Below are 25,012 nucleotides of genomic sequence, written 5' to 3'. Positions count from 1 at the left end.
TGGATTAGCATAAAAGACGTACTAGTAGCACCAGAGTATATTATCAGCACTATCAGGTCAAAGACCGTCTACTAGTACAACTACAAGTAGACATTTAGTAGTGAACCATTTTCGGCCAAATCCTCATACTCCTAACTTTTTGTTTGAATAGTAAAACAATTGTAAAACAAAATTGAAAACTTTAATAAAAAATCAAAGCTCTACTAGTCACTCTTTTTCATGAGATCCCAACAGATGGCGCTAGAAGCCACCTTCACGTTTTGACCGAAAAGCTCAAGAATATAAATATAAATCACACGTACGATATTGTTAACGATCTCTCTTATCAAGTTGAAATTAACATGACAGTCCGTGTTTTTTCGAGTTTACAGCAGATTTTATTCTGAACATACTTTGATATACAAACCAGTGACTGAGAAAATGGCTCATCCGATGCTGCGCTCCAACGACCCGGATCCGAAACATTATTCCGTCCTCGTTTACAGTACACACTGGAAAAAAATCGCAGGTTACTCCTCGTCCTCCAGTGTCGGATGGTGAACGTCTCAAGATAGAACTGTGCTAACTTCCTGCTTCGGGAGCGGGAACTACTGTAAATACCTGTTACATCACAGTGGAGTCTAGCATTGTCCACACGGTTGGGAAAACTACGTACAACACAAGCCATTCAAATTCAAACAACAGCAAACTGGCCAAAAATCAAGAGGTTCCTTAAAAAACCCGACATCTCTAACCAGGTTTGAATTATAACCAAAATGGTTTACATTGGAAACAGATGTTGTAATCTTACCGCTCGAGTCTACTTTGAATCTGACAAATATTCATTGGTCTGTTCTTCTACCGGTTTTTGCCGCAAACGCACAAGATTGATTCCCCGACCACACGTATCAAAACTGAGAACTCAAACTCACTCTGCACAGTAAATTTAAGACTGAATATATATTTATATATATTTAATATATTTTGTTTATTATTATCATTATAAGCATTTTTTTTTTTTAATTTTACAACCAATGTTAAAATGTGACAACCAGATTGGTTTTCTGCCTTCCCCTCCCGCTGCCCAACATAAGCTTGTTAAAATAACTTTTCAAGGCCTTTTTTACAGCAAAGGCACATTTGTCGACGAGTGTTTAAAAAGGAAAAGTAAAGGCAGGCCAGCAACTAGAGTCCGAGTGGGAGCAGAAAAAATAAGTGAGTCTCCAGTGTCCCACTAAACAACAACGCAAAAAAAAAACAAAAAAAAAATTGAAGTAAATAGGTGTGGACCCCGTTCGTGAAAGAGTGGGAGTTCTTGGGGGGCGGAGTCTGAGGTGAAGCGTGAGGTCACGGGGGGCAGAAGACCAGCTTAAAAAAAAAACTAAAAAAACAAACCTCATCATATCACAACACTTGTCCTGAGCCTCTGGGTCGGAGGAGTCTTGTGTGTCGGGTGCACTGCGGGCGTCGCACCCAGGCCTGCCTGGATGCTCGATGAGGGGTTTGGGGGGCCGCGGGGGACACGAAGCGCTGCGTCATACAAACACTTTGGCGAGGGCGTCTGCTCCGGCGCTGGCGATGTAGCATTTGGAAGGGTGGAACGCCACGTCGTGGATGGACTCCTCGAACTTCTTCCTGTGAGCGGTGAACTCCTGGATGCAGGTTTTGGTCTCCATGTTCCACAGACGGATGGAGCAGTCGTGACCTGTGCAGAAGATCGTGGAGCGGTGAGACCCATCTGGTGTGTAGTCAACATCACTTTAGCGATATTTATAAACTTTTGGCTTTTAAATCAATCGCCATTTTATTTTTAAATCCTTTATGGTTTATATTTCAATAAAGTGAGTGTAAAATGAAAAGTTGATTTTAACATGGGATTTGTTCATGTTTGTGCTACAACTAAACTTTTGGTTGCTAGATGGCAGCCGTTCATACATCCTCCACATTTAAAGGAACAAGGAAATCCCACAAGATCCCAGAGATGACTGAGGACGAGAGGATACAGCAGCTTTTAAAGATGATGTTTGGACTTGTATTGGTTTCAAAACAAATGAAAGCTGTTACGACTTTGTCAAGACTCATGTGGTCTGTAATTTCAGAGACAATTACTAAGACCATTTTTCAGTAAGGCTACACGATATATCTGGAAAATATCAATATCGCGATATCGGCACGTGCGATACGCATATCGAAAACAATTGCGATAATTTTTATATTTTTTTTTGTATAAATCAAGCATTTCTTAAATGCGCACTTTGACCAATCAATGTCACGTTCTGTAAAGTTGTCAATTTGTACTTCTATGTCTCGTTGTTGTTTACGTCTCCGTCCGTCTGTCAGCTGTGCAGCGCAGCTTGCTATGGTCTTAATACGAATCACATTGTTGCAACGTTTTGCCAAGAATTAGAAGTTCAATAATGTCTCTGTTGATATGGCCTGGAAATGTGATAATTATGTGACTTTGAGACCTTTGCTCCGAGTTATTGAATTTGTTTCTGCTGCCCCATGGACCAGTACAGGGCTGTAGGGCTGTGTCTGGGGAACACTGATGTAAGACTGCACTGGGCTCTTATATTGTGGAGCAGATTCTCTTGCAAAATGTTCAAGCAAAAGACACTCACTGCCAGACATGAGGTACAGTCCGTTCGGGTCGACGGCTAAACTGGTGACGGCGTCCAGGTGGGCCACCATGGAGTGGATGAGTTTCCCGCTGTTGTTGTCGTAGAATTTGATGTGGCGGTCGTCCTGTGCCGTGATGGTGATGGGAAGTGTGGGGTGGCTCAGGACCTTGTTGATCCGGCAGGGGGTACCTGGAGGAGAACCAAGTGGCAAATCAGGGACAATAAAAGAAAACATCAACATACAAAATGCCAGCACAGCAATTAAACTGTAAGAAGATTTAGCAATAAGTACATAACTACACTCAGGCAAAGCTTTTTTTGGGGACTTAAAATTGTAAAAAGGCTGCCGAGTTACTTGTTTACTAACTCAGGAGGCAAGTTTAACTCACTTTTTAATACCATTTGAAATTAAATTTAAGACCAACCTGATAATCAACCAAAATGAATACTGGTAAATAAAAAAAACACCCCAGCGAATATTGATACAAATATGACTTTGCACAAAATACACCATGTACCAAATACATGATGCCAGATACAATTTTTTCCTAATGAATAAAAATGTGGATTAGACTGACAATTGTCGTTGGATTTAGACCTTCCCATGTTGCCCAATGCAAACCCATTTGGAAGTTTTAACAAAAGTTAAATCTAACTTATCCATTGTTCAAATTTTTAAAGACTTTTAAAATGTTGATTTAAGACATTTTAAGGCCAATAAAGGCCATATTTTTAGATTCATAATTTTTATGCCCTTTAAGACTTTTAAAGGATCTGTGGAAACCTTGAAACATCTTTTATCTCCCAGCCATTGCTTGAGTGACTTACTTTAACTGTGATGACTCACTTGAACTCACAAAAGACTAATGAAAATAACACAAAACAACTCTTATCAAGTGACTGAAGGTCCAACAAAATCTAATGTAATAGACGTTCATTTTCCTCCTCAATGTCTCATCATCATGAATATAACATGTTCTTTTAAGGTTACAAACTTGTAACTGCGCCTTAGAAAATACATTTTTGTATATTTATCTGAAGGGCCGATGTTCGCATACCTCCATCAACATTAGTTTCCTGGTTAAGGACCAGTTGCTGAGTCTCCAAGTTGAAGATTCCGATGTCCCCGTTAGTAAAGGAGGTGACCAGTTGAGCCATCTCATTGCACACCATGTCCACGGACGTGGGAATTCCCAGTTCTGGAGAAGGAAACGGGATTTAACACAAAAAGCAGGAGATGACGGTGAAATTCGACTTCATACTTTTGTCCTTGTTGAAGACGCCGAGAGCGGGAGACGTGTCGTTGGGGTCCCAAACCCTTACGGTGCCGTCGGCGGAGCAGGAGAGGAGGCGCTGGTATGCGCTGCTGTACACTAAACCCCAGACGGAGTCGGTGTGTCCGGACAACTCTCCTCTGAGCACTGACGGTTCTGAGAAATAAAGCAAGTCAGTCACCCTGTTGAACTTTGACATGCAGCCCAGACACCGGGTGACAATGTTACCATAGGAATCATATGGGTCGATGTTTGGGTTTGGGGTGTTCCAACACTGGATGGTCCCGTCAACGCCTCCGCTGAAGCACTGCTCCCCTGTGCTGCTCATAACGACGCTCAACACCGCCCCCCTGTGGGAGAACGAGGATAATCATGCTAAGCATTTTTTTTTAGAGCAGAAAGTTATGTTCAAAAGTAAGGATTTGTTTACCTGTGAGCCCTAAACGTATAGATGGGTTCGACATCAAAAGACGTGCTCCTGCGGACAGAAAAGATTGGACCATTAGTGTCACCGCAAGAAGATATTAAAACACAAAAAGATCTATCTTTTCTTGATCACGTGACATGTGGAGAACACGCTTACTTCTTAGCGGGTGTGGTTTTCTGAAGGTTCCACATCTTGAGCGTGTGATCTTCCGAGGCCGTGACGAGGACCGGCTCCACCGGGTGAAAGGCGAGCGCCCGAATCCCGTCAAAATGACTGCGCAAGGTGAATTTGGGATTCCAGGTCTTTCTCATGGCGTCCTTGTTGTTGCCGATCTGACGGGAGAACAACCGATTAGAACTCAAACACCCAAGTAAACTCTGGCAGGGTCTTAGGGGCGTCTATTGGCAAGAATCTGAGAATATTATGCGTATCACAGTATAAGAGCAAATATATGATATTGCAATGATACTCTAGGAACATCTAAATATTTGTAATATTGCTCGAGTACTTCATGACTCTTGACGAAGTTGTAACTCCTTTGATTAGTTTGATTTAAACTAAAATATGTCCAAACATCATCTTTAAAAGCTGCTGGAGTCGACTGCATCCTCTCGTCCTCAGTTATTGTGGGGTTTTATTGTTGTTTTATATGTAGAGAACCTGACTGCATCATCACTGTCATCTAACAGCCGGAAGTTTTATTGTAATGCAAAAATTAATATTTGCATGTTCATTGTAAAAACAAAAAAAGGTTTTTAAATGTAATTTTATACACGTTACTGGAATGTAAACCATAAAAGGATGATAACAATAAAATATGATTTTGAAAGCAAAGAAAACGTTTTAAGAAAAGAAAAATCTATATAGTGTTGTTGTATATCAATACAGTACCGTAAAAAAAACACTATATATATATCTTACATCATATGTATGAATATGTTCTTACTAGTGATTCTCATGGTGAAAACTGACACTGTCAGAAGGCCAATGTGCTTTTGTTGGACGATGAATCTATCGAGTAATTTCTGTGTCTATATTGAACTTGTTGATTAATGTCTGAATAAATATGGATTTTAAAATGCCAGAAATGAAGTCCAAAATAACTTCATGCTACAAAAATGTTTCCCTCCTACTCACGTCGTACGTCAGACTGTCAGCCTCATTGGCAACAGTGAGCCCAGCCAGCTCTCCCAGGCTCAGCTCGCTCTTCCAGGAATCATCTGTGCCCATAATAAACGACTTCCCTGATGTCGGAGGGAAAGTCAGCGCCTCCACTGGAGGATGCATTAAAATAGAAACGGTGCGTCAGGGAAGAGAGCGGGGTGTGATTTGTATCTTATGAGCAGAATGACTCTCGTTTACCTTTGTCGGTGTGGCTCCCGTCGAGCTCGTTGAAACGAACCACGTTGGGTCGTGACTGCGGTGAGGACGGCGGCTGCATGTGGGATACGTCCTCCGCCTCCCTGAGGTTCACCAGCATGTCCTGCAATTTGGATCTGTTGGGCCCTGGTGAGCGATTTGTGGAACACAATTACCACAGGATGAATTACAAGTCAACACAACATGATTTTCAAAACTGAACGAGCAGAGAAAAAGTATGCAGAGCTTGGAAATGAAATGAAAGTAACACTGAAAAAAAAGGAAAGTTAAAGAGTCCCTTGACGAAAAGCTGAGAAGAGAAAACAAAATTGAAGGTGGCACATTATTAACCTAATGGCTCCATAATCCTTTTTTTTTATGACCCCATGAGATGAATTTGAAGTTTGTGTGTATACATTCTTTTAACAGTATTGCAACAAAGATTTCAGTGTAAATTACGAAATAATTGTAAAGTAGTTAAACAGTATTACTTCAGTGTCACAAAGTTTGTGTGAAATTAACAGCAAAAAATATGTGCTGCGCTCGAAGACATATCATAAATAAGGAAGAAATCCCGTTTCCTCTTGCATTTTTTTTAGCAGGGAAATTTCTCACCGTGTTTAGCATATTATGCTTAATCAAGTTAATCCTTTCCTTTTTATTCATACGTTGCACCTTCAGATATGTTGTCATTTCCCGACACACTTTCACAGCGGTGGAAAAGCTCCAATTAAGTGTGAAGAACAAACTGGTGTGGAGACCGGCAGCGGTGTGAAAGTTAAGTGTGAGCTTGACGGACAGTTGTAATGATGTCCGCTTTTATGTATAATCCAAAGGCTAGTTTCAAACTTGTAACTCTGATTTGATCTTAAGAAAAGTAACAATTGGACTCATTATTTATCAATCTATAAAAAGGATTTGGATTTGAGCAGTATTTCGACTTTGTAAGGTGTTAACAGAGACTCAATTTATCTTAATCATCTCTTTTTGTTTTTTTCTTTCCGAAACGCGTACATCAAATTAATTTCCTCTGGCATCAATGAAAGTCTCAGTAAAATTGTTGATAGCATGAATCTACTGTACTTTAAACTTGAGTCAAAAATCTGACAGGCCACGTAGAATAACTTTGAAGTTAGCACTTCAACTGACCAACAACAGAGAGTTTGTATCCATTTTGCAGCCTGAAATATGCATTTTTATTATAAATATCTCCGACCACTCCATCATAACAAGAGAAGTAACAGTCATCGGTAATAAATAAAGGACCCATTTCTTTATCAAACAGAGCAGAACATGTACGAGTTGCGATCGTGGGACAATTTCCATCAAGATGGAAGATGGACAGAAAACAAGAAACGCTGTGATTCAAACGAGAAGTAGAATGACGTTGTAAACATTCAAGTGCAACAGAAAGAAAATAAAAAGATGTTTTCATGAGGGAACCAGAGAAGACAAAGGAGACATTCAAGATGGAATGACAGACAAGCAAGGAGAAGGGGCTTAAGATTTTCAGGCGTGTTCAGCTGAACTGAAAAAAGTCAGGATCTCAAGAGACAGGAGGTGCGAGGAGGCAGCAGCGCCTGACGGGACTTACTCTTCACCCCCTTTTTCCCCTTGCGCTCCTTTCTGTACTGCTCCTTGAGTTTGGATATCATGCCCGGGTCCACGTCCCAGGCCTCAGATATGGGACCTTGATCGTCCTTCTCTACACAGGGGGACAAAACCAAACCGAGATGCTGTTGAGGAACTAACCAGACACATGGCCCAGCTGATCTGGTTTGAACTCTCCAGCAACAAGTGTGAGAATGAGGCCAATATGAAGCCGTTAGATTAGCATTCCCTGTGAACCTACTCAGTCCGAGAGCTTCCGATACTATTCTTTTGTTATGAAAGTGTCTAAGAAAAGACACTTTTGTTTGGTTGAATATAATATATATTAATAATAGGTCCATGATATGTACATCATTGACCTTTTCTGCTCAAATGGGTGAAGTGGTCATCTTGACGCTGCGGCTTAAACATTAAGGAATATTCCATTACAGAGATCAAGTTGGATGAGGAAGAGTGTGAGAGACATTATGGGGACACACAGTGGAACAGACACTATGGGGACAACACAGAAACTCCAAACACGACTAATGATCACAACATGACACGTGAGACGCAACAAGTTCTCGCAGTTTTCAAAAAAAAGTCTGGATGTTTCCTGGCGCAGCTTTGAGGGAGAAACTTACCCCAATCGGTGCCATCGCCAGTTCCTCTGCACTCGGGGGAGGTGTCCATCTCATCAGGGCTGGACAGGAAGTCAAAGCCCTTAAGAGCCTCCTCTGTGTCAGGGTCTTCACTGGTGTCCATGCTAGCAGGTGGCGTTGATGACGATGACGGCTTCTTCCTAATAATCTGGTACATAAATAATAATAATATTAAGTACACGTTCACGATGGGGGGGAAGAGAGAAGCTTGTATCAGTAAGTTGACATACCGTTTTGTACACCATGATGTCCATGTCCTTCCCCTCACTGTCATCTTCCTCGTCGTCGTCGCTGAACTCAGCTGCAGCATTTTCAATAAATTTGAAGGCCTCCAGCACGGCACTCGTGTCCGACAGCTCGGCTTTCCTGCAGATCATGTTTAGTTTCGTTAAGACCAAGGACGACTACATTGTGACGTCTTACTCATGACACATCCCAAAAACTCTTACTCTTGACCCAATTTACAGACATTTAATCAGTCTTTTAATTTGATTAACCACATTTTTTTTCCATTTGACTAAAACCTGCCAGAAAGAAGCGCAATTGACCTATAATCTCATAGATTAATAATTTAAAATCAGAATTCTCCAGATATATACAATGTAATTTAAGTTTGAACCCCGAATATTTAGAACAAAACCAAACAATCTGTTAAACAACAGACAGACAGATATTCATTTAATATTACCTTTTTACTTTAGGAACATTTTATCTTCTCTGTTGTTCATCTTGACATTTGTAAATAATTAAATCTATCAATTCCATCAAAATAGGAAGTTCAGCTCTGAGGTGGTGGAAAAGGTCCCTTGTGTTATCAACCTCAATTTGCACTTCATTTTTAGTAAGTAATTTATATTTGTAGAGCGCTTTTTGAAGACCAGGGTCACGAAGCACGTAAACAATCAAAACAATACTCAATCAAATATATGCTAAAAGGTCATAAGGAAGGATTTGCTAATTATTGCAGCATCACTTTCTAGATAAGGTTTTCTAATGAGTTCACTCCCAGTTGAACACCTCCTTTCATTAGAAATTCAGTCCATTTAAAAGGTTAATTATCTAATTATCTTCACACCATCAGCCAAACTGACACTATAAATACGTGGCACTCACCCTCTGGTGCCGATGCCCTTCGTTGTCGTGTCCGTCCCATTAACCAAAGGCTCGCTACTCGTCCTGTCGCTTGCTTTTCCACTTCCATCCCCTGTAAGCCCCAGCAGTGCTCGGACTCTCTGTGACTTCACATCCAAGATGGTGTCTGTGTAGCCCACCTCCTGTAGATACCTGTGACACAAAGTGTTTACAATCAAATCTATTACACAATATGACAAAGAAATGTAAACAACAATAAATGATGAGAATATTATTTTAAAAGCAACAGTAGAGTAATCAAATTCAAATGTTTCACTATTTCCCTAGTGAGGCTGGAGACAATGATGACTAGAGTGGATAAACAAAGCATCTTAGCACAGTATCGTTTATCCCATGACACAGACTGAGGAAGAAAATTGGCTCGCCAGAAGGCATGTTGAAGCAGATGATGTGTGAGAGTGCATGATGGTGTCTGGGGGGGGGGCTGCGGGAGAATCTGCCTACACTGACTGAAATGTGAGAATTTTCTCTGGGCTACAGGGAAAGTGAGTCTCAAAAAAAGGTGAAGTGCCTTGTGACGCCCACGTGGGGGAGCTAGTCTCCATAACACATAGAGTATAATCTCGCTAGAAGAGGTTTAAAAATTCAGCTAAATATGTCACCCTATTTGCTAAAGAGCAAATAGGGTGACAGTCTAATTTCAATAACAGATTACGTAAATCAGAATGTTTTTGAGTTCACAGACGTCAAACAAATGGGTCATCTAAGGATCTAAGTTGATCAACACAATTCAGAAAAAAATGGTAGATTTCAATAGTGAGAACTAAATCTTAATGGATCGAGTTTGAACATGTTATGATGAGATGGTAGCCAATGATGTATATCTTTAAGAGTTCTTAAAAAAAAACTCTCTTAGAAAAGTAGTTCTACAAAAAATGATTGGCAATTCTAAAATGTTTGCAAATGTGTGAGTAATAATGTCCCAATTTCAGATATCAGCTTTGAAATATCTTTGCCATGCATCATGGTTGAAACGAGACGGGTTGACAGTGGGAAGATTGGAACTCAGATTGCCGTGAAACAATGTTAATGGAACACTTCGGCACAGGGAATGCAGCAAAGGACATTATTTTTCACTCCCTTCTTCATGACCGAACTATTGTCAGTCACAATAAAAAAGATCTACCTGTATATAAACAAACTAATGACACAATTGTCCATTTTAGAAGGCTATTAAAGGTATAAAGGCCTTAATAATTACACAAATACCTATAAACACCATGTTTCTTTGGCAGAGGTGTGAATAAATACCCGTGGGACTAGATTATGTGAGACTTTATTATCACATCTCATTTTGTGAACCTAATAACATTTAGGAATTGTAAACATTACTTTGTATCACAAAGTATCACAAAACAATCCAGAAACATTTCAAATGTTACACTTATTTCACTAGTGAAATTGAATGTCACTATTCCACCTAAATTTGTATTTTCTGAATTAGATTTATGATTTCACTGGATTGGATGAACAATTTCTGGATCCAAACAATGCTGACGTTCTTACACTCCCTTGTAATTTCGCTCTGGACCACTTTTGGATTAATTGAATACATTTAATCCCATAATTCTCCATGTTTAATATTTAATGGTGTTTTCATTATTTTAATCCATATCATCATCACATTGGCTTTAATAAAATGTCTGAGAGGTGAAGAGACTAAGAATGAGCTCTCATGATTCCTTTTGCGGTCGAGTCAAATGGGTGAAACACTAAATATGCAGACACATGAAGCCAGAGGCGTCTGAACACGCTCTCTAACACTTACTGTCTGAGGAGCTGTCGGCCTTGTTTCCAGGACAGCTGATTATTGAGCGACCCTGAAGTTTCATTCTCGTTTGTCTCATCTGGAGAAGAGAAGAGCACAAATCAGGGTACACGGAACATTGTTTCCACTCTGTAAACAGAACTGGGGAATTCCTGCGTCCCAGCAACTACACACACTTGGCACCCCAATAACCTTTAAACCGGATCACATGACTGTTGCCATCCAAGCTTGTTATTCAATTGAAATTTGAAAGGATACAATCTTGTTTTTTGTAGATTACCAAATTCACTCAAAAACAAAAACAAATAATTCATTCTTGTTCCAAGTGTGAACCTTTTTTCAAAGTCTACCTCTATAGAGGAACAAAGTGCCTTCTTCATTTAACTGATAGCAGTAACGTATACAAATGTCACATCCGATTTGTTTTTAAATGTATGGCGTCCATGGAAAGAGTATATTCGAGCCTGCATCATCCAGAAAAAAACTCTTTGTTACTCTAAAGCAAATGACAGAGAGATAGAATTCTGGAAGTTCCTCTATTTAAACATCATTTTCTCATTCAAAGATGATACAAAGCTGCTTATATTGATGTGCAAAAGGAGATCAAGAAAGCAAAGGAAGACTTTCTTGAAATTAAGTGCGAGAAATTACAACAAGGGTTTGAGAGGAATCTCCACAACTTTAATTCTTCTGTTGTTTCGAATGTGCAAAAGATCAATAACCTACAATTTGTCGATGACATTGACCTAATTACAGGATCCAGAGAAGAACCGATACTGAACGCTTATAGCACTGCGAGAAGCTATGGAGTGGACATCAGTCGTGGAAAGCGCAAAGTGATGATTAACCTCCCAGATTGGGGATTTCAGTACAACACAGGAAGTGGTTGAAATAGATGATATACGTTTGGAGGAGGTGACCAGTTTCCAGTACCTTGGATCTATGATCTCTGATGCTGTCTCATCAGATAATGGGAATTAAGAGATGGTTAGCAATGGCAACTGGATAGCTTACAAAGCTAAATAAAGTTCAACAAAAAATAAAGGCCTTCAGACTAAAATCAAGTTGCTGCTCATCACTAATTGCACTATATGGATGTGAAACATGGACATACAACACCAAAATGACTAGCCGTTTCGCTGCCTTCAAGATGAGGTTCTATAGAAGGCTTATTGGAATAACATGGAAAGAATGTAAAAATTACAAGGATGAAGTCAAACGACAAATTCAAGATCTAGCTGAATTATATAAACTCTAGCGCGCACAATCATGCATGGTCAAGTGAGAGGAAAAATACCTCAAGGAAGACCAAGGAAATCACAGAATGGACAGGGAAAAGTACCAGAACTTCTTTGAGAGAAGCCTTTGATCGAAAGACATGGCGAATAACAGTTGAATCATCAAAGTTTCAATGGTCAAATGGGGATTTTTTTTTTTTTTACAAAACAAAAACGTGTTAATGAGATTGAGAATAGTACAGGAAGAGTAAGTCTATGTGCCAGCGTATCCTGGTCCATGTCAAAGAGATAGGGGGTGCCTCTAGAAGTGGGTCAAGCCTAATTCCGGAAGGTGAGCATTGGCAGGTGCTTCACCACATGAGCCACACCACCTACTTCTGGTATCACCCTCCACCTCACACCTCTTTCAAACACTCCCTCGTTCATTAACACTTCAAGGGCTTGGACGGCCTCATGAATAGAGATGAGCGGAACAAATATCACAAATTGACTTTGAGGCATTGGAGGACCTGAACCCGAGAGGTCCAATTAAACAGCAATAAAATGGCAAGCACAGCAGACCACTTAACATCAGTGCAGTCTCTTACGGCACTTCTCTCTACACTCAAGAGTCTACTTGCAGGAGAAGGGCATTGATAAAGTGATGATAAAGAAATCGTTTACATTGAAATCAAGTCGTAGGTTTTCTGTCTCGAGTAAAACGTGAACAGCAAAATATGAAATTAATCAACTCTTGAGTTTTTTTTATACAATTTTACAACTTTACGAAACTTACTACTGCCTATATGCGAGTAAGGCGAGTTTAGGCGTTTCTAAAGGACCTGCTAGTCGACTCACTTTCTCGGATTATTAGAAATCTCTTGGTTGGCCCGGGAACACTGCTCCCTGGGAAGAATGTATCCGAGGATACAGTGGTTGGGCCCCTTTATTATGACTGTTGCCTATGCAACCTAATCTCAGATCATCAGGATACAATAGATGGATTAAATCTCCATTCTAGAATCTTCTGAATAGAAAACTTCCTAAATTTTATATGTATAGTGGGAACTGGAAAGCATGTGTTGTCATGGTTCGGTTTAACTTGGGCAGAGCATTCATTTATTTATTTATTCGAGTCGAGACATCAAGTCTTAACAATTTCTGTAAATGAATTTATGAAAAGACATATGAAAATGAGGGTCTTACATTTACAACATAAACCTTTGTTATGGGAAAGCCCAAAATGTACCATTGACTTACGGGGGTCCCATATTAAGCGACACGAAATTAGTATATTAATAAAAAATGTATACAGTCAAGGCTGTGGTGAAGGACTTTCTTGTGGAAACTAAACAGGAAAACATGACTGAACAGGAATTCAGTCACGACTTGTGAAACACTGCTGTCTCTCTCACCAGGTATGTGATTGCAACAATCGGATTGATTTGAGCGGGGGCGTCGTGTACCTAAGAGCTGGTAGACTTACCGGAGTCGTAGCTTGGAGGTTTCATATCACCTTGATTTAACTCTGTCCCATATTTTAACTTGTGGTATTTTGACCTGAAAAAAAAAAAACACAGTCGCATAGAACAGTGTGAGCACCCACGTACTGTAGAATTCAAAAGACATCCCAAATTATTATAATCTACTTGTAATGAAATGATAAATAGTGTGGGAGCTGCATCAGCCGGTGGATGCAGTGATCCATGTGGCACACATCCAAGCACTGAAGGTGTCAAGTCAAGGAGATCTTTCACACAGATGTATTCCCACACACAGGAAGCACCTCTCCGGAAATCTGATTCATGTCAAATTAAGCACATCCTACAATCATGGTTCGTTTATGGGGTATTGCTTTCAAATACGCTGGAAGACATGACCTGTTGCCTAGCAACCACTCAAAGTGGTAGTTGCTACTCCAGCACCACTATGAAGATCTTAGAGAGGCAAAGCTTGTGTCACACAGTCAGAATCCCTAAATCAAAAACTTACTTAACTTTATATCAACTCATTCTGGCTTCTGTCTAGCGGTTGTGCAAATCTAAATGTTAATAACACATGGGGTTTTGTTTTCAAATACCTGCAATTAGCCTTCATTATTAATCTTGGAAGCAGGTTTCATAATAGAGTTCACGATTATTTTATGCCCGTGTATTCTTCTCACTGGATGGATTACATTTGCTGTCAGACAAATAATTGGGGTTAAAATTAAATCATTTCCCCAGATAAGAAGATTATCAAGTAATTGTTTTTTTTACTTTCTTGTTCATTAAACAGATTAAACTGCTGTCAGTTCATTCAGAATTGGCCACATTTATTGAATTTGTTGTGCGATTATTATTAATCCTGAACTCATAAATGTTGCTGAAACAGATATGCTGCAGGTGTTTCTGACATTGCCACATGGTTTACAATTCTGTGGTTTATTTTGGAGATGAAACAAAGCATTAAATCCTGGCAGTTGTTAGAGACTGGCTAAGGTCTTACATGTGTGGTGGGTGGGCTGTAAGTCTCTTACCTCTCTTGCTTCAATGCATACTCCAGCATTTTGATCCTCCTCACAAGGTCTTTCTTCAAATTCTCCTGGCCTTTCCTCTCCCCCTGAAGAAAGGCTATCTGGGCCTGAAAACAGAAACATATATTGTGAGCACGGACGTCTAACTTGAGCTGACAAAAATAGCTTTTTTGTTTTTCATTCATCCTCAGGATGTACTTAAAAGACCACCTCCATGTGGAAACATCCAAGTGCCTCTTTTGTTAAGACTGAATAGATGTCAAATCAGTGTGTGGTATGATGATAATAAATATGTACTACTCTATTTTAATCTCACCTACTCACCCTCCTACACATCAACGCTTCCCCCCTCCCTCCTTCAAAACACTTTCCCACTTCACAACGCTGTCGCCTTTCAGTGACAGGCAGCAGCTGTTGACACACACAGTCTGAGTCAGCATTATAAAGCGCTACATCGACGGGGGTGGCCACATGCATGCACCCACTCACTTAGGCCTCACTGTGCATACTGGTAGATGGCAAATATATATATGCTGTATATTAGTAGTTGTCAAAGTAAACGATTGGTATCAATTCAACATTTGCGATTATTTCAAACATCCAAGACGTGAGCGTGGCAGTGATTTTTCTATATTATTTTGAGCTTGCAATACACATTTCAGTTTTTGGTTAAATCAAATCCAACATGTAAAAAGGTTAATCGTTAATGAAGGAGAACATCAAGCTATTAATAAAGATATGTTAATGACAGTTTCACAACTTTTAACGATCGCATTCTACGTCTAATCTTTAGTAAATAATGCAGACTATGGAAAAGTACGGCAACAAAAGCAGTAATTTAGATTAGATTATTCAGAAACATTAAACAACAATAACTAAGCGGTACATTGAATCTCTGTTAAGAATACATGATAACAACAGTATGAAAAAAAACATCCAAAACAACACGGGGAATTACAATTTTACTTGTCTCTACGCATCTCTAGCTACCAAGAGAGAACGGTGTGAGGTTGAGTGGGAAGCATCACAGTTTCACACAGTAACGCTGCTGCTGCAACAATGAGTCATGACAGCGCTTCAATCTGACTCGTGTTAAAAACAGATTTTCTTCCCTTCTACAGTTTTTGCTGCGGAGGAATTCAACCTGCAGAGTCTGAAATCCAGACGGTGCAACAAAACAAGCTCCACATTGAAAGAGAATACGTCCATTAGCGAGGCTGAGTGGTTTAACCTATTAAGTCAACTTGGTTAAAACCAATTTGGATGAAAGGAAGTTACAAGAAAGCTGCATCTACATCAGCCAGTACAACAATTACATATGATCATCTTTAATTCAGCACTAATATTCCCTAAGGAAGTAAAGATGAGTTAATGAAAGTAACATGGGCCAGTACACGATGTTTACATATGAACATCTTTAGTATTTGATCACAAAAACGGAATTCATTTTTCCCCAATTTAATGTTGGACGATACAATCATCAAAAAGGTTTGTTTCATACAATAATTCTATATTTTTCTCCCTCTCACACCAGACTGTGTGATCTATTGATTTCCCAAAGCCAGCTTTTCCTGTTTATTGTGCTTTAAATAAATTGCAAAATAAAAACAAGTATTGGAAAACAGATAGATGGATGTTTTATTAAAAATTCAGATTTTTAATCTAATTTTCACATAGATCACAAGTGTTACAGAGACACAAACGCATACCTTTTAGATGTAAACGTTGTTTGCTGCTCACACTCACACACAACTGAATACTACCAGTGTTATTCCACTTTTGTATCAGTAATCCTAACCCCATCAAATACAAAAATTAAATGGAAGCAGAAATGAAGAAACTCATGTTCCCATAATAAAATCTGTTGAATTAAAGGTTTTAATTTCTGATTGAACCTGTGGAAACTATTGTATAGAATTACAAATTTAAAATCCAAAAGCTTTCACATTACAAGGCATCTGAAAATAAGTCAAAAGGGAAAGATACACATTGGTGGATGGACCTTACAGATGATGAGATACTGATGCGGTGAAAATAGGCCAATTGGAAAATATCGCATAGGAAAAGTCATCCATTCAAATAGGGTCAGACTGCCAGTCTCCCAAAATAACATAAAGCGGCTTCAGACAAGACCTCAGTTAGAAGGGTTGGAAAAAAATAAACTCTGTGACAAGAACAAGAAATCCCAAGATGATTTCACAAAAGTTAAGATACGTTTTTGCTATAGTTGTATTTGTAAATATATATATATATATATAGGGTATATAAATGCTCTACTTCTTACACAAACAGAGAAGGGAGACCGTTCTAGAAAACACTGTAGTTGATGAAAAGAAAATGTCCTCAAAATCATTTTAGGTTTTACAGTTCAAAAAATATAAAATGGGAGACAATTTGGCAAAGTTACTCTCAAAATGTAGCATCTAAGTATTTTAATTCCGATCAGGCCTACAACAAGACCTGCGATCCAACCTCCTCCACCTCAGAAAAGGGCAAACATTGAACTTGCAGGAACAGGTTTTATGCTGAAAAACAGGCTCGTCTTGACAAGAATTATTCTGTTGTCCAAGAGTAGTACTGAACATGTGGGGGGAGTAAGGTGACAAAAAATATGTTTCAGGTCACACAATACGATGATGTGTTATATCCCAAATAGTAAAGACGTATCTGGATTTAAACCTGCAGTACTTCCTTGTTAATGATATTCATTTATTTCATACCGCATATATGCTCAGCAAAGTGTAAAATAGCAGTTACATCACCAACGTTTGATGTTCTCAGAAATGTTTAACAGTAAACTAAGAGCATGTAGGAGTCGATGAAAGATAAAGCAAATGATCTGTATTAAAGTATTTATAAATCTGCCCTTGCACTTGAACCTACTTTAATTGTCATCAAGCATTTACTTTCAGGTCGCCCGGCACTGTGGACCCACTGCAGTGCCAGAGATAGAGAAGAGTGGTGCTCTGTGAATCTCTGGCTCCACATCTCTGCTCCATCAAACATTAACCTTGGGAGGAATGCAGTGAGTCAACTTGGGCCATAAAGACACAGGAAGCATTTAATTCCAGGCCCCACACTGGCTGCATTATTGGGCTGCTGGATAAGGACTTAGTGTGTCAAAGTGAGAGACGGGGAGAAACCAGGGCACAGCTTTAATAAGACAGAAAAAGGATGTGAACTGGTGAAGTAAACACTGAACACTTCTCAAAAGTTGTACTGAAAGCCTTACATCCACCTGATTTTTAATTAACTTGCTTGTGAGACTAATCATATTAATACGATATATAACATAATGAACATTCTGACATGAAATGAGAAAAATGTACTAATGAACTTAAAATGTATCGAAAATCATTATATTGATAGTGAAGGTTTTATTGGCAGGATTATTCAAATTAAAGATCATTGTGCCGAGATAAGAGGATATGTTGGACAGGTCGCCAATACAAAATATGCGTTTCATACACACAATTTCCACCTACAGTCTCAATTACTCCAAGTTTGTTTTCTGACAAATATTATCCTTTGAAAATGAATTTAGGTCAGAACTGAGCTGTATAAAAAATACCCACACATTTAGCCCAATGTGAGCATTTTTGGATAAAAACGTACACTTCTAAAATCAAAAAAAATTCTATTTCAATGTAGTGGAATCTACAGTGGATATATTTTTTTTGGCTGTAGAGAAGTTTTCTACCAGACTTGTTTCGTGTCAAGAGCTAGGACATGAAATAACACAATGAGGGCATTTAATCATGACAGAATGAAGTCAGAGTGAGAATGCAGCACAGCAAGACTAAACTCGCTCCATTTGTAAAAGAGACTCAGCGGACGCTCACAACGCCTCGGGGCTGACACCCAAACAAAATGGTCACACATCAGGACAGTAGGAAGGGGAGGGGGCTGGTGTAAATCCGATATTTACAATGCAAATACCCGTTCTTTCTATGGGCCGCAGGTTTATTCTCACAGATACACAAGAGCACCTCGGTGACTGGGCTGATAACAAGACAAGGGCATTCCATGCATGCCTTCCCAAAAACTGGCAGACTAGAAGAAAAGAAAACAGCAGAACCACAAAAGGCTGACAGGTGTTGAGAACCAACAACCACTACCACCTGGACACACACTGTCCAACTAAAAACAAACATGTGAAATACATTGATAAGTCTTTAAAAGAGACAGAAGGTCATTTAAGGGATACATTTAAGGGGTAAAAAATTATTAAACGAAATGTAAATTAGTCGAGTTAACTTTTTAATCAAACTTTTAAGTTATGCACATTCATTTAATGCAACACGGGTGGATGATCTAAAATTGCCAAGCCCGAAGCGGTTAGATGGGAAAATATACTATATAAAAAACTAAAAGAGAACCCTGGCCATTTTTGAAGAGCTTGTTGAATAATTCTTTCACTGAAAGTCAATGACACCGCAAGCTATCCAAACTGACAATGGGTGGGAAGAACACCTTGGACATGACACAGAATACAACACATTCATATCAATGGACAAGCAGGAGTCATCAATTGACCTAAAAGCAAGGTTATGAGATGGGGTGAATAACGCCAGGATGAAAGGAACATCGGTTGCCTGGGGAACTGGGAAACTTGTCATTGTATGCGACAGGCTGAGCCACCTTGTTTCCCAGGCCAGCAGAAATGATGATCATATAATATCCTTGTTTTGTAGCGTTTTCTTTCTTTCATTTATTCACTTAACTTTTCAAGTTACTCTAGATAAACGAGCACATATCTGTATGTTAATCTTGTTTGAACACCAGAAGAAAGACAACTATGTTTTCAGTTTAAAGTCAGGCATCAACAACCAGATGGCTAGCACCTCAATTTTAGCACCAAGCGCAGAATAAAGTGTTTGCACAGTCACCTACTCATAGCCACATTCCTTGTCTGAGCACAGCAGCAAAATAAGGATTACAAAATAATCCAACTGATAAACACACTGCTGTTTTTAATCTGCTGCTCAAGCACACCGTTATCTGATCCCCGGAAGTTAAAGTTGAGATTAAAATAAACTGGAGAAAAAAACAAAACAACTGGAGATATTCAAATCAGACCAAAGAACGAGTGTTTCGCCGGAACCATGATTGAACTTCTGCACAGTTATGTGTCAACACCTGATCTGTATCGTCAACCACAGAGAGTTGAAAAAGCTTTTGGTGTCTGTTGGTTAAACTCCACAGATGCACAGACAAGATGTTTCACCTCAACACGACTCTTATGTTCACTTCACAATTTGCTGTGACCTGACTGACTTTAATTTGACAGATCAGTGCCAACTTGTGAAAGCTTGCCATGTTAGCTTTCTTTAGAGCAAGGCCATGACGCATAGACTTTTTATTGTTGAATCAGGTGTGGTCTTTAGTTACAGGCCTTTCAGCACAGCAGCTTCGTGTGGTTATAAAAGGCTAGTATCGATTCGTTTCATATGAAAGGACAGCCTATGTACAGGTACCTCAGCACATTAATATATAACCAATGTAGGCGTGTAAACAATGCTGTTAAAATCAAGATGAGAAAGGAGTTGCAGCTGGACACATTTTCTCCAATAGAAAGGCAAGATAAGAGCATAACTTTTGAACTCTTTAGGGTTTGGTTACACAATAAATAAAAAATTCAATTTTCAGTATTAAAATGCAACTAACAAAATATATACCAAAGGTGATCAGCATTTATGTTTCAATGTAGCTAGACATTACAACGAGTGTTATGGTGAATTAGCAAGAGCTCGATACTATACTATGAAAAGATCAATAACATTGACTTACGTATTCTCTCCATGTGTTATAGACATTGCAAACAGCCAGTTAAAACCAGAATATTACTTAACATGTGACAACTGGGTTCTGTTTAGGCCAAAAAACAAAATAGGATTTGAAATTGAGAAGAATTCTTTTCAACACATTGTAATTATGAAAATAAATGGTTAGACATTGAATTGGAAAAACAACATTTTTGCTCAGTAAATAGTTTATTAAAATATTTTTAAAGCTTTCAAAACATTGTCTTATTAATACGTGAACCTCAATTTACTCTCACTTTCCTAAGACCAGATGAATTATCAGACCCATACATTCTTCAAACTTAAAATTGTGTCATTGATTCGTCATCCATTACTAATGAGTCACCAACTACCTAACTGCATTGATGAAGTCACTGGTGCTGGGAATGTTGCCGTGTTTAGGCGCACGTGAAGACAACAAAACCAAAACAAATACATTAAAATGATACATGAAAATAACATTGTGTACAGCAAAAGATTTTATTTGACAGATTTACATAACTATACTCTGAGAAGTTGTAAAATTTCAAACTATGGCGTAACCAAAAATAAAAGGTCTCCAATTTGAGGTGCAGGCCGAGAAACAAAAATAACTGCAGATTGGGGGCAGACAGAGTATGGACTGAGGAATGGTGGTGACACCCACTTTGGAAAGCTGCGGTACACACATCGGAATTCTGTGCAAAAGTCAAACCGCCAGCTCTACAGAGAGATTAATGTCAGTCCAAGGGGATTAGGTAAAGTAGACACATAGGCACGAGATATACTAGATGAAACATCATGGTCATTGTCACCTTGCAATAAAACACTGTGCATATTAATATACCTCTAACAATGATGACTTCAAAATGATACGATTTGGAAGGTACACGTCTAATTCCTTAACTTTAAGCCCAGGTAATTTACCACCTTCCAGTGGTGTCAAATTGTCACTGTACTTCTTAGTGGCTTGCTAGGAGATACCCAACAGAGCAGGGATTTCCCAAGAACTGGCGGGCTGATGAAGCAAACTTGAACACAACAGGGTGTAACTTGACTCTATAGCAGTGATGTGGCACGATCTGTTGTGACAAAGATTAATCCTACGGTTGTCCTTAGAATCCAAATCTGACCTCAGCAAGTATTTATTTGTTTCTTTAATTTAAGTAACATCATAACTTGATATGATGTAAACCAGAAGAAAACCACACAGTAATTATGAACCAACCATTCAATCTGACACACAAACACACATTTTAAAGTTATGACATTACTAGAAAAACAACCCGACTCGACTTCAAAGGTATTTTGTAAGGCTTGAGTTATAACCTTGCTCCCAAGCAAGAACTGTTGCAGCATTTCATATGCTTTCTGTGTATATGGTACACTACAATACTACACTAAATGAAACAAATTAATTCAACATTTAAAATGTGTATTTCAAACATTCATAGGGCAGTAACAAAGGATTAGTTTCAGTAAACTTCGACATTGATTGTCGATAGAGCAATAATGTAAACACCAAAATAAACACTGCATGCTTCTACATATAATCCTGCTAATCTGCTTAACTGTATTACAAGACAATATTTGGAAGGCATCATCCAAGACAAACTGTACACAAAATCTACTATTGAGACCCATTTAAATTACACACAGTGAACACTGATGAGATCACTGTAAGATTAACAGATAGATCATCAATAGTACACAGCATACACGGCAGTGTTTTTGTACTGCTGAGGAGTGGCCTGTATCCTGACCCAGCAGGCTTGCTGGACCACATTCCAAAAAGCTCTTGTCTTCCTCCCAGACAGCAAAACAAGACACAGCCTCAACTGTCTTAAGATTCAATGTCTAAACAAAGCAGAGGAAAATTCCTGGAGATAGCCTTCAATTATTGTCATTTTGCTCTTTGACTTTCATCAAGAGTTGCTGTTAGCCGATGTAACCAATTTCCCGAAGGGGGATTAATAAAGTTTATCTATCCATCCATCTATGTAGTAAAAGCACCATGAAACTATTTTTGTTTGTTTTTAATGTTGATTTAATGCATTTGAATCTTACAAAATCCAGGCTGTGAAATAACTTGATTAGAATTCTTGGTGTTTACCAATCAAGATGGTGTTTACCTTTAATGCGTCACCTAGGAGAGAAGACAGAGTCTATTATGCATGTTTGTGTCCTTTTAAAATCCATGTGTTTTTTACTTTGATCTATCCTCTTTATATTACCACTTTATGTCTTTGCACTTGCTCTTTTTATTTGCACTTTTTTTTTCTCTTGCTTTTATGAAACTTGCTGTAACTTATATTCTCTGCTATGAACTGGGAATCTTATTTCCTGAAGAAAAAGAGGGATTGATAAAGTCCATGTAATTTTATTTTGTTATTGTTTCGACTCAAGTATAAAGCAGCCAGTGTGAAATGATTCTCTTCTAAGCCACGTGATTATGTTATTGCTGTAAGTTACATTAAGACAAACAACAGGCCAAAAGCCTTACAGAACATCACAACTGTCAGAAGGTTTGTGGACCGCAGACAGAAGGCTCCACACATGGACGAGTCAAAACACCAGATCAACTCTCGAAGCAAAATCATTGCAGTCCTTGTACTCCCTGCATCTGATTGGATTTTCTTAAAATTGTTGGTGGTGTCATATCTCCAAGTATGAAGACTATAATGTAGGTTAAACAAAAACAACATGGTATGAAAGAAATTCTATTCGTCTAAAATATAAAGAGTGGACGGCAGACTGCTTATGATGGCATTGTTTTGGTTTTAACTAACCTAACATGACACTCTCAAGTATTCAGAGAGAAGAGATGTAGAAAACAAAATGTATAAATAGTATCACGAAGCTAAAAACGATAACAAAAACAAACCACCTTAATTGGTGTCATTTTGAGATATATTTATTATTGTAAATCCCTTCTTTCTGGAATCTCATAACATCTCTCTCTCCCTCACCTACAACTGGTCCAGCGAGACTGGTTTTTTTATAGAAAACATCAAATCACCCCGAGTTTTAGCCTCATTGCACTGACTTCCTGTGTGTTTTGGATTTGATTTAAAAGTTCTACTGATCGCTTTTCAATCTCGATTTCTTCGGCCCCCTCGCTACAACACTTAAAGCCATCTAGCAGCCTTCGATCGGCTGGCAGGTAGGTCCCTTTTAGATGTACCAAAGTTGAGGCCAAAATCAAAGGGTTGAACAAGCCTTATGCATTGGGGCGCCTCGATTTTGCAACAGCCTGCCTAAGGAGATAAGACCGGCTGAGTCTATGCCTTCTTTTGAATCCCTTTGAAAAAAAAACAGTTTTCAGACCGGTTTTTACCTGATGTAATCTTTTAACTCTCGATCCATTAATGCGTTTTTTTTACTGTCCATCATTTTTGTTTTACTTGAATACAGTTCTATCTATCTATCTATCTATCTACTAGAAGGACCTTTTTATATAGTTATTACTACCGTTCTGTTTTTAATGTACAGTGCCATTTTTTTTAATAGTTTTCTATCCTTGTGACTATGAATGTCTATAGTGACATATAAATGAAATTATTATTATTTTACATATTGATATAATTATAAACATATGAAACATTATGTATGGAGTTTATTGTCTCACAATATGTGTCTTTAAAGGACAAAAAACATAAACAACACAGCTAGAAGTCTCTTGCTGGTGTCTTATATCTATGGCTATTAAATCCCAGTTAAAAAATATTATTAAAAGCTTTGGTTAATATGCGATTTGAAATTCACTTTTAATAAAAGTAAGGCTACGGAGTCAACTATATTTTTTAACCATTTAAGTACTGTTAGCTCATTCAACACTTGATGTTAGCTTCTACTACGACCCTCGACCACCTTAAACGGTGTAAATATGACAGTTAGCTATAAAGCGGGTTCACTCCGGAACCATGTTTGAGATTAAAAAGTAGTTTTTTGTGGATTAAAGTTAAGAGTTAATAGAGTTAAATCGTGCCGACTTGGGTCAAGGGGCGATGCAGCGCCTTTTAGCTTCGAGGCTAATGCTAACAAGCTAGCTCAGAGACAATCGAACAGGAGCTGGAAACGGAGTAACTGGATCGAACCCGGTCCAGCCGAGACAACGGCATCGATTCGTGGACGTGTAGCCAGCGAAGTGTGTTTTTTTTTACCTGTAATTCGGCCCGCTCCACCTCCCATTGTGCTCTCTCCACTTCGAAACGGGCCCATTCGTGCTGCAGGAAGTGCAAGATCCCCGGGATACTGTACTGCGCCCTGGCCGCCTCGGCGGCGTCGCCATCCGGCAGCGGTGCCTTTACAGCGCCCGGTAAAACAGAGTTGTTATTATTGTTGAAAAACACTCCGGGCCCCGCCTGTTCGTCCATGGCCGGGCTCGGGTGTGGGGGGGAAAGAGTATTGCTGTCCGTTGTATCGTAGTTTTTCTAGGCAGGTAGACTTAAAGCGGCTGTGCGAGGAAAAAAAGAGTCGACCGAGTCCCCTCGAGTCCGGGGAATGAACTCACTTCTGACAGCTAGCTGTCATTGGATGACGTCAGCCAGCCAAGCCCCGCCCACAGCGTACACCCACGATCGCCGTGCGCCTGCGCACTGGGACTCGACCCACTTTGGTATTTGACCAAAAAAAAAAACGATTTATTGAAATGAGGAAAAACAA

At 39.1% G+C, this 25,012-nt stretch overlaps 1 protein-coding gene across 2 annotated transcripts; it reads right to left on the bottom strand.

Moving 5' to 3' along the window:
* Window positions 1–354: 354 nt before the first annotated feature.
* Window positions 355–24,970, bottom strand: LOC148069335 (striatin-like). 2 transcript variants are annotated; one of them, XM_087802764.1, is made up of 17 exons: window positions 24,511–24,970; window positions 14,568–14,671; window positions 13,536–13,609; window positions 10,833–10,911; window positions 9,026–9,196; window positions 8,143–8,278; window positions 7,895–8,060; window positions 7,255–7,365; window positions 5,664–5,807; window positions 5,439–5,575; window positions 4,458–4,633; window positions 4,305–4,352; window positions 4,103–4,224; window positions 3,863–4,030; window positions 3,659–3,799; window positions 2,601–2,789; window positions 355–1,684 (listed from the first exon to the last, which is right to left on the bottom strand). In XM_087802764.1, exons 1-17 carry the CDS (start codon window positions 24,721–24,723, stop codon window positions 1,515–1,517), a joined length of 2,349 nt encoding a protein of 782 aa, XP_087658890.1. In that variant the 5' UTR covers window positions 24,724–24,970; the 3' UTR covers window positions 355–1,514. The 2 variants fall into 2 exon arrangements, with proteins under 2 accessions (XP_087658890.1, XP_087658892.1); XM_087802766.1 differs by lacking the exon at window positions 7,255–7,365.
* Window positions 24,971–25,012: the final 42 nt, after the last annotated feature.

Source organism: Callionymus lyra, chromosome 11 (genome assembly GCF_982586985.1).
Source record: "Callionymus lyra chromosome 11, fCalLyr1.hap1.1, whole genome shotgun sequence".
NCBI classification, from domain to species: Eukaryota; Metazoa; Chordata; class Actinopteri; order Syngnathiformes; family Callionymidae; genus Callionymus; species Callionymus lyra.
The sequence above is the reverse complement of the archived record's forward strand: the minus strand, read 5'-3'. Positions and strand labels throughout refer to the sequence as shown.